The sequence below is a fragment of the Arachis duranensis genome, chromosome 3, assembly GCF_000817695.3.
Source record: "Arachis duranensis cultivar V14167 chromosome 3, aradu.V14167.gnm2.J7QH, whole genome shotgun sequence".
In the NCBI taxonomy this organism is placed as follows: Eukaryota; Viridiplantae; Streptophyta; class Magnoliopsida; order Fabales; family Fabaceae; genus Arachis; species Arachis duranensis.
This window is the reverse complement of record NC_029774.3, coordinates 126468235-126479272: the sequence shown is the minus strand read 5'-3', so window position 1 is coordinate 126479272 and position 11038 is coordinate 126468235. Positions and strand designations below refer to the sequence as shown.

Genomic DNA, 11038 nt, shown 5'->3' with positions numbered 1-11038 from the left:
TTTATCTTTTTTTTTTTAAATAAGTATTCCCAAATATATACCGTGTGTTAAAATATATTCGTCCAATAAATTCTCAAGAATAAATAGATACCTAATAAATCGAATTAAGTTGATTAGATTTACGAAGAAATTTAGCCTAGATCTCAAAAACGACGATGCAATGTTTCTCTATTTTAATAAATCAAATTGGTCTAATTCAATTTATTTGGATGCATATTAAATTGAATTGGACTAATTTGAATTACATGTAAATATTTAAATCGAATTTGTTTAATTCAATTTATATAAATATATTTAGGATAAACATGTAATCAGTTTGACATATGTGTAAAAATTGATCTCCAATCAATTTATTAGTATAAATTACTATAAAAACATCAACAAATTCTTTTTATTCTTTTACTTAAATGTAGTATCTAAAATGAAAAAAATTGGTAAAATAAAAAAATATTAGGCGTCTAAACATTTTTTAATCAAGCTTTTAACTAAGTGCGTGTGCTTTTTCTCTTTTGTATATATGCGACACTTTTTTATTTTTGTCCTCCTCTTTCATTATCATCGTCATTGTCATCTTCTTCTTCTTTTGCAAACTTCTTTCTTCAATGTTGTTGTCGTCGTCACCGTCATCGCCACAGCTATCTTATTGTTGTTGTTTAATTTTTTTCTCTTTTTTTATCATCCCCTTTTGTTATTATTATCATCGTCTTTGCCGTCTTCATCTTCTTCTTTTGTTATAAACGTTAAGAAAACTAGAGTATAGAAATTTTGATGCGTAATACACAAATTTTAGTATACAACACAAAATTTTTAAAGGACCATGTGCCCAATATTGACACACAACAATGAAAATATGCACAATATATAAATTTTGATATATAGCACACAAATTTTTGGAGGACTATATATTTAGAATATTGACTCACCCACAAACAAAATACATTCACAGCAAACTTTGTGTGATATGTGCAAAAAGTTGTATATTATACCAATGAAATACAGTACATAAATTTTGATGTATAGCACAAAAATATTGATGCATAACAAATTTTAACGTGTATCACATAATTTTTTTAAAGATTACATACCAGAACATTGATTCATCAACGGCTCAAGAGGCACGTGACTGCCGGGATGCACTGATCTTTCACCACCACAGAAGGGAACTGCCTAGGATCATCCTCATCGGTGGTCACCGCCTATCGTTGAAAGAGCAGCAGCAGTGTTAGTTGTTGCGTTGTTTTCACTACAGTTTTTCAGTGAAGCTACTTCAATAGCGAGTTTAAGATGGTCATTTTAGTAGGTATGCGGATGGTTAGTTTAATTTTTATGTGGATCGTTATTTGATTGGATTGGATTTAGTTATATATAATTAAAATATGTTGGATGTTCAATTCACTAAATATGCGGATGATTATATTTATCTCTAAATGGATGGTTATTTTCACTAGGGGTAAGCGACATCGGTGACAGTGTGTGGCAAGTTAAACAGTGGCGGCGAGAAAGAGAATCTGATGACGCCGTTCATTTTCGGTCTGGAGGAAAGCGACGCCAATGAGAATCCTTGTTGATGAATCAATGACGGTGAAAAAAATTTCAGCGGCAATAATAAATCTAGTTGGCGACCAAACTACGATGACGATGATAGAGAGTTTGGGAGTTAGTAAATTAAAGTATACTAGATGATTAAAATTTTTTAGTTAGATAATTTAAATAAAGTATTTTTTTTAAATTTTATTAAGCTAAATTTTTAACCCATTATTCATATTGTTTAAATATTTTGTTGCCTACCTAACAACCGTTTTATTCGGATATATCCCTAAGAAGGGAGCAGCGTAGTACCGAGAAGCAGCGGATTCCAATCCTTGGTCCGTCCGTTGGGAGAGGGAGTAGCGAGGAGGCATGTCGTTTCAAATCCCGAAATTGGACTCATTTGTCGCCTAAGCCTTCTAACTTCTAACAAAACGACAAACCCACCGATCCCCTATTCCCTTCACGCAGATTTCAGTTGCTGACGTGGCACCCCCTCCACAAAATACAGTTAGCTTCCCCTCTCTCTCCCAAAAAAAAGAAAGACAGAGACAAAAAGAGAGAGAGAGAAATTCTCGCGTGTTCTTACCATCTTCCCAGCTCTGCGAATTCTGACTCCAGACAGGAACGAAATATTCAAAGGAAAGAGAGGGGGGAAGTTAAAAAATATCTACCTTGCATTGTCGTCGAACGACGCCGTTTCGGAATCGCAGCTTCAGGTTCGGCGAGCTCTCTCTCCGCCCCCCGTCGTAATCCTCGAGAAATGGCTCGGTCTTCGAGGAACCCCGGGGATTCCTTGCAATGCTGCTGGCTTTGATCCCCGTTACGTCGTCGTTTTCTTATGCATTTCGGGCATTGCACCCGTTTCGCCAGACGGGAAAGAAAAGGAAAATTTGAGGGGCGAAATTCCCAAGATTTCATTGGGATTCGAGGTTTTTTGAAAAATACGCGTTTCTAGGGTTTCTTTGAGCTGGTCTGAAGCTGACTGCGATTCTGCCGAGGCGTTTATCTCTGTTGGTCCTTCTTTTTCTTTTTTCTTGACTCCGGAGGTGGTTTTGAGCTGCCAGGTTCATTTCTCAGCTATGGGGCAGGCAAATGCAGCTCTTTGTTTTGTTTGCTTGAGGGTTTGGAAGTGCTGAGTTGAATTGAATTGGAGTTTTTCATGGGGATAGGTTCGAGGTTGGTTTACGGTGTTGTTTGTTTTGATTTGAGGTGTTGTTCAAATGGGTATTGGATTCATTCCTTGGAAGCACATGTTATTGCAACTTGAATGGCTGATCCTCAGAAAGCTGGTCCTGTTGAGAGGGATATAGAGCAGGTTTGGAATCACTTGCTCTTCATTCTTTGGGCTTCGGTTTTTCGGGAGCTATAATGAATGTAGTTGCTGTTAGATTCTAGTATCACATTTTATTGAAATACATGATTTATTAGTGTGCCATTGTTATTTTGTTGCTTAAATAACTTGTAACTGATCTTCTTTGCTGACTGAGGAGATAATGAAGCTTGAAGCTGTGGTCTTCCCTCATGCTTCACGGTTTTGCAGTAGCAGAATCATCTTTTTATTTTTAACGCAGGCAGCTAACTCTTTATGTTCCTTTTTTAGGCTCTTACATCGCTTAAAAAAGGATCATATCTGCTAAAGTATGGGCGAAGAGGGAAGCCGAAGTTCTGCCCATTTAGGCTTTCCAATGTAAGTTGCTCCGCTATCACTTGTCTTGAAAGTTTACTGATACCCTGTCAAAATTATGTGAAGAAATCAACTTCCTTTTTCTATTAGAATTCATTTATTGGGAAGTGGTAAATAGAGTAACAATTAGTTTCTTCATTGGCCTGTTCGCTTACTTGTGTCCCCAGTTCGAGTAGGGTGTGAGTCTTTGATCTGATTCTCAATCTCTTTTTGAAGAACTGTGCAGTTAGACCTGAGAATAATTGACCAATGGTTGCCTTGGAAAAGTTTTCTCTACTCTTAGCAAATTATGATAACCAAAATAAGTATGCTATGGATCGACTAAGTTTCTTCCATAGGGATTGATATGAGATAGGCTCAAATTCCTAAATGTGTTTTGAGTATAGGGCTCCATAATAGTATGATGACAACAATGACATGATACAAAGGTAAAAATTAACCAGTACTTAAAATGTGTCCTGTTGTAAATAACAGTTTAGGCAGATTGCTCATTTATGAAACTCCACTAGCACAAACGTTCTAGGATGCCAAACGGCCAATGTATAGTGTTTAAAACAGTGCTTCTTCTTTTTTTGTATTTTAAATATCTAACATAAGGTGTGTTTAAAACAATGCTTGGAAGGAAAAAAAGTTCAAGCTTTGTTGTTAGATTCATTATGTGTGCAATTTATGATATAAAGCTTTATATTCTTGAATATTAAATTTGAACTTATACATTTTTGCTAAGGTTACATACAATGAGTTTACTCACTTGTTTCTAAGTTGAGTCCAATCCATTTGCTAGTCAAACCCAAATATCAATTCTAGATATCTGAAGCATGATGTTTTTCAGATAGAATTATAAAGAACAAGAAAAATCAGTACAAATTGTTCTATTCTTTTCAATGCTTGTGGTTTTGGGTTCAGGATGAGTCTCTACTCTTGTGGTACTCTGGAAAGGAAGAGAAACAACTTAAACTCAGTACTGTTTCAAAGATCATTCCAGGACAACGAACTGTAAGTTTATAAAAAGATGCAACTATTTCCTTGAGTTATTACTTGATGCCTTCATTGCAAGTTTAATATGGCCATGATATGCCTGTGATTCAGTCCAACATTTTGTTGCTCAGGGAAATTGCAATTCCTTCTTTGTACGCATAATTGGAAAAAACAAATATTTATAACTCATACTCTGACTTATGTTATTCTTTCATGGTTTTATTACTCAATACTCACAACCTTGATTTTGTAAAACCTACAGGCTACATTTCAGCGGTATCCTCGGCCTGAAAAAGAATATCAGTCATTTTCCCTTATATACAACGATAGATCCTTGGATTTGGTGCGTCCTCTATTTTGTGTAGTTTTTATGCTAGTAGAGCTACTAGTTCTATCTATAAGATTTTCTCTTTATCTTGCTCTTCTCTTACTGAAGTGGTTGTGAAAAGCTAGCCTGATAGTTTATGTAGTATGTTGATTAAAATAAGGATTAAGTACATTGTAAATTTTCTGATGTGAATCCTCTGTTGATCTATGGGCAGATATGTAAGGACAAAGAGGAGGCTGAGATATGGTTTGTCGGTCTTAAGGCATTAGTTACTCGAGGTAATACCAACAGTCAAACGTGGAAATTCGAACCATGTGAAAGTCCATATCCTGGAAGTCCCCGTGCTGGCACACGCAAATCTGCTCCATCAAGTTCACCATTTGTCAGTGGCAGTGGCTTCAATCTTCAGTTGTTTCATAAGTTCAGATAAACTATTAGACATTTACACTTTTTCTATTTTTAAAACACAGGACCCCAGATATACCAATGGAGTTGCTTCAGACAATTCTAATCAAAATAGATGGGTAAAGGCTTTCTCGGAAATTATTTCTTACACTGGAGCTAACAAGAGTTCAATTCAAGTCGAGTTGATTCCAAATTCCACTTTGTCTCCTGGGTCTGTGGATGAATCAAGTAATCGAAACTCTGCATCTGAGGCAGTTCGAGTTAGTTTATCCAGTGTTGTTAGTTCATCTAGCCATGGTTCTTGTCATGAGGATTTTGAGGCCTTAGGTGATGTTTTTATTTGGGGAGAAGGTATTGGTGATGGAATTGTTGGTGGTGGTGTGCGTAGAGTTGGAACCATATCCAATTCTGAGATGGATGCATTCCTCCCTAAGGCTTTGGAATCAAAAGTAGTTCTAGATGTTCATAGTATCAGTTGTGGCCACAAACATGCTGTTCTAGTTACCAAGCAAGGAGAAATATTTAGTTGGGGAGAGGAATCAGGAGGTAGACTTGGACATGGTGTAGAAGTGGATGTTCTTCACCCTAAGCCCATTGAAACTCTTAGCGGCATTAATATAGAATTAGTAGCATGTGGAGAATATCATAGTTGTGCTGTTACGTATTCTGGGGATCTTTATACTTGGGGCGATGGTACTCACAACTCTGGCTTGCTTGGGCATGAAAACAATGTCAGTCACTGGATTCCTAAGAAAGTAGGTGGTAGCTTGGAGGGTTTACATGTATCATATGTGTCCTGTGGCCCATGGCACACAGCTATTGTTACATCAGCTGGACAGTTGTTTACATTTGGGGATGGAACTTTTGGTGCCTTAGGCCATGGAGATCTCAATAGCACAAATATTCCTAGAGAAGTGGAAGCTTTGAAGGGGTTGAGAACAACCAGGGTTTCCTGTGGTGTTTGGCACACTGCTGCAATTGTTGAGGTAACACACAAATCTAAGGAATCTCCTACACACTCTACTATTGGAACACTTTTCACCTGGGGTGATGGAGATAAATTGCAACTTGGACATGTTGGTAGTGAACCTACACTAGTTCCTGAGCGTGTGATTGCATTGGATAATGAAAACATTTGTCGAGTGGCTTGTGGCCACAGTCTTACAATTGCATTGACAACCTCAGGACATGTATATACAATGGGTAGTACAGCTTATGGACAACTTGGCTGTCCTGCAGCTGATGGAAAAGTCCCCACACGTGTTAAAGATCAACTTGCTGACTGTTTTGTGGAAGATATTGCCTGTGGTTCTTATCATGTTGCAGCCCTAACTTCAAAAGCAGAGGTTTATACTTGGGGAAAAGGTTTGAATGGGCAATTAGGTCATGGAGACAATGATCACCGGAATAAACCCACTCTTGTTCAGTTTTTGAAAGACAAGCAAGTGAAAACCGTCGTTTGTGGTTCAAACTTCACTGCTGTTGTGTGTATTCATAAATGGGTATCAAGCACTGACCATTCTCTATGTTCTGGTTGTCGTAATCCATTTGGATTCAGAAGAAAACGTCATAATTGTTACAACTGTGGGCTTGTTTTTTGCAAAGGATGCACAAACAAGAAATCTATAAAAGCTTCCCTTGCTCCAGACTCCAACAAGCCATATCGGGTTTGTGATGATTGTTACTCTAAACTTAAGAAAGCTTCAGAAACAGTTCCCTTGGTGCAAACTCCTAGCTTGAGAAGTGTAAGTTTGCATGACAACAGTAAGGTCACTAAATTACAGGAAAAGCTATTAAGGCTTTCATCCTTTGGTTCTTTTACTCAATCAGAAAGCAGTCCATCAAAGCCTCCAGAATCACATGATACCCATGTTTTTCCATCTTTGAATGGAAAATTGCATGTGGGGATTTATGGTCCTATAAAATCATCAAATACTCCTTCTCTGGTATCTAAGAAAAACATTTCAGTTTCTGAGCCTGCTGCAAGAATCTCTTGCCAATCAACATCACCGGCTTCTTCAAAGTGTAGCCCACGACAATCTTGTGAAGATAACCATGATGATCCAAAGCTCAAAAATGACATTCTAACTCAAGAAGTCATTGCTTTAAGGGCACAGGTAAGCTTTATCAAAAGTATCCGATTCATGTTAATCCTTGTATCAAACTTTCTGCATAACCCTGATGAAGTTTTGATTGTAGATATGTTCCATTTTCATGGTCTATGTTTTCTTTTAATGCTAATATGCTATTCCCAACCTGAAACAATTTGGAGGGGCTCTCGGTGCCATATGTATCTTTACATGAATAATATTGGTCTGTTTTGGAATGGTAATTGCAAATAAGGGACCCACCTTAATATCGAAAGAAACACAAGGTCAACAAAGAATGGTTATAGTATGGCATAATTTCTTGTGTAATAAGTTTTGCATATGTAGTAGCATTTGGATAAGTTGTTTGGATTTCCATATAATAATTGAATTTCACTTATAATTTCTCCTATATACAGATATACCCTCACTTATCTAATAATTGAATAAAAAAAAAAAGTATTGTAGCTTTGAACTTTGAATTTTGATTTTGATGTTAGCTTTGAACTTTGAATTTTGATTTTGATGTTTGCTTTATGAAATCTAAATGTTTGAAATGATTTAAGCATATTCATCTGGATCCAATCAAATATACTGGCTAGGTTGAAGAGCTTACTCTTAAGTCGAAAAGTCTAGAGGCTGAACTCGAGCGAACATCACAGCGATTGAAGGAAGTGACAGCAGTAGCTGCAGATGAAGCTGAAAAGTGTAAATCTGCAAAAGAGGTTATAAAATCATTGACTGCTCAGGTTGTCTTCTGTTAATAGTTTTTCCCAAATTTTTATATTCTATTGTAGCAAACATGGTGGTTGATATCTTATGATTTGTTCATGCTGGTGAGTGGTGAGGATCTAAAACTAAACTTCTTTGAGACACCATGTTTAAGATGAGAATAAATAGAGATATTTAGGGGCTAAGGTGAAGTAAGGAACGTTAGGGGAGGCTATCATAGCAAATTTTAAAATTTGTTTAAAATGGTTGGAGATTGGTTGTATGTGGTATCTGCTTATGTAAACTATGATACTTTAATTTGTGGAGTGAAAGATCAATAATGAATCTTTGGGAGGAACAGAATATAACATGGTCCATCTACACAATTCATATCTTATTTTGAGTGAAGTCTTGGTTCTTGATAAATTCATTTACAACTGGCTGAGATTATATAACTGAATTTTTATACTGTGTAAAAACTTTAATGCACAGCACCACCCCTTATGTTAACTATTCTCTTGATTGGATAAAACGAAAATGGTTAGGGAAGCAATAAAACAGCAAAAACAAAAATTTCTAATTTTTCTCTCTTTCAACTTATAAGAATTTAATTATTAAATGCATGGTTATATTCCTTTTGACTTGTGATGATCAACAGAAGCAGGACTTGGTGATCACTATGAAGTTTAAACTGTATTGTGCTTTAGTCCTTGGTTAATTATTTCTGAAGCTGTGGATGTTAAATTGTGTTACAGTTGAAGGAAATGGTGCAAGGACCTCCAGAAGGACATAAAGCAAATGCTGACACCATAGCAACTTCTTATGCTGAAACCACTAATAACATTCGAGATCTATCTTTGGTTGAGAACCATACAACAAACACTATAAAGGAATCCAACAGCAATACAGCAAATAGAACATTATCTAATGGTGCCAAAGCACAAAGTGGAAAGGCAGAGCGGGTGGTGCAGGATGAACCAGGTGTGTACATAACTTTGTCTCCGCTGCCAGGTGGAGGTAATGAACTAAAGCGTGTTCGCTTCAGGTATTCATCTTTTCCATTCTCAAATCTCTTAAATGTATGAAGCTTTATTATATGCTTTCATTGCAATAACTTCGGGTCCAAAATTTCCTGTTGAATGTCATGTTTATCCATCGCTGCTGCTTGTTTACACGTCCCTCTTATTATAGAGTTTCTTCTTTAGAACTTTAAATTTTATTGTCATAGCTTTCAACTCAAAAGCTCTGTGATTGATAGTGATCATAAATCTATTTGCACCTAGAACTTGTACTGTACTCAATGGGAACTTTATTATAGTTCAGTCTCTTGAGCGTTCTGATGCATTTCTGAGCTTTTTGTTTGACAATACTAACATTCCGTTTTATCTATCACCATCTGTTTTCTGGTACATCCTTCAGTCAATGTATTTGGATACAGAGTATGCTGCTTTGTAAAATGTTCCCAGATAAAACTTATGTTTCCTTTCACGGGGTCTCATATTCTAGTGAACTTAAATTAAGGAGGTAGTTTCTGATAAGTATTGAGCGTCATGTTAGAATATATGTTAAATCCTGAAGAATATTTCCATTTTATCCATCTTTGGTGGTAATCAATTTCCAGTATACTAAACTCAAAATTTGTTTCACAGTCGGAGGCATTTTACAGAAGAAGAAGCTGAGAAGTGGTGGGCTGAAAATGGAGTCAAAATACTGGAGCGGCATAACATAGTTTCTTCATAGAATGCAAGAGAAACTGTTCCCTTGAAGTACTGTGACCTCCTGGAAATAGTACATTCTTTTCCTTTCTCCCTCCTCCAAAATTAACAACGATCTTTTGTCCAAAATTGACGGCTAGTCTATGAAATTAGGGGAAGATAAATCACAAAGGAAGAACATTAACTGAGAAACCTGAGAAGAAAAAGATAAGAGGGGAAAGTCTCTCTCTCTCTCTACTTATTGATCAGTGGTGCATTTCTTCTTTTCCCATTGTTTTTCTGTCTTTTTTGGGGGGTTGTCAACAATGAAAGTGTACTTGCAGCTTTGTTCTGTTCTTTTTTCACCTATTGTATAGCTATTTCTCTTAGGAAACTAGTAACTTCTCACTGGTCATTTGGTCAATGTGTGTGTGTGTGTTCATTCCATTCCTAGCATTGCGGAAGCCATGGCATTCCACTCAATCCTATAAACCCTAAACGCATAAAAGCCGTGACAAAATAAAGAAACGCAAAATTCTCTTAAGGACCACAAGATGTATTGTTTGTTTTTTTTTAAATTTAGTATTAATTAGATTAATTTTAAAATAGTTATTAATCGATTTTAATAATCTACTTTTTTTAATAAATCAGATATATATACTGAATGTGATTATAAATAATATAGTAATAGTTAAATCTATCCACAAACATATTGGCTATTATCACAATCTAAAACAAATTAAATATAAAGGTTATTAGCATGCACTTATAAATCTATAAATAACACTGTCTTTAATTCGTACAAGGATTTATTTATCAAATAAACTTAAAATATAAACAAAAATATTTATAAAATAGACTTAGCATCACTTGAAAGAATCATGGAAAATAATCAACTTACCTTGTCATCCATAAGAACAATTTCTATGTAAGTCGTGTTGTTCTTGTTAAATTTGGATGAGACTTTTCATAACCTTATAATTTTTGCCTTTATTTTTTAATCTTTTTCATTACATAATCTATCATAGATAATACTGTTGATAGAATCGTAGTTAGTATTCTTTAGGTATGAAAAATAATAAATAAAAGAAGTTCTATGTCTGAGGTACAAATTTTTTAGATGATAAATAATTGTAACAATTCACTATTAAATTATATACACACACTAATTATACACGGTAATAGTTAACAAATATTTCCAATTGAGATACTTACTCAATATATATATTATCGACATTAATTATATGCCAATATTTTTAGGAAAGAGCTAAAAGATGAGATATATAAATATATATAATATTATTGCTATATAGGAAGCATACATAAATTGTTACATATTTTTATTATGTTATACAACTTAAAATTATACTATCATGTTATTATTAATCCTAGATACTTGTTATAATTATATCAAATTTAATTATGAATCTAAATAAATAAAATAGATAACATTCAATATTATTTTTTTCTTTTTTACATTTAATATTACTGTAAATATAAAAAGTAAAATAATTAATGAAAAAATATGAGCAGAAAATAAAATATATTAATTAAAATTCAATTTGTTATCTAATTAATCTTGTGTCCATACGATATAACTTTACAAAAATGTTATGAATCA

At 34.9% G+C, this 11038-nt stretch overlaps 1 protein-coding gene across 2 annotated transcripts; it reads left to right on the top strand.

Moving 5' to 3' along the window:
• Positions 1 to 1889: 1889 nt before the first annotated feature.
• LOC107481232 (PH, RCC1 and FYVE domains-containing protein 1) lies at positions 1890 to 9900 on the top strand. 2 transcript variants are annotated; one of them, XM_016101457.3, is made up of 9 exons: positions 1890 to 2845; positions 3131 to 3217; positions 4121 to 4210; positions 4455 to 4535; positions 4735 to 4902; positions 4991 to 7042; positions 7615 to 7737; positions 8479 to 8768; positions 9373 to 9900. In XM_016101457.3, the coding sequence occupies exons 1-9, from the start codon at positions 2798 to 2800 to the stop codon at positions 9461 to 9463; spliced, it is 3030 nt and encodes a 1009-aa protein (XP_015956943.1). In that variant the 5' UTR covers positions 1890 to 2797; the 3' UTR covers positions 9464 to 9900. The 2 variants fall into 2 exon arrangements, with proteins under 2 accessions (XP_015956943.1, XP_015956942.1); XM_016101456.3 differs by having other exon boundaries at positions 1892 to 2845; positions 7615 to 7761.
• Positions 9901 to 11038: the final 1138 nt, after the last annotated feature.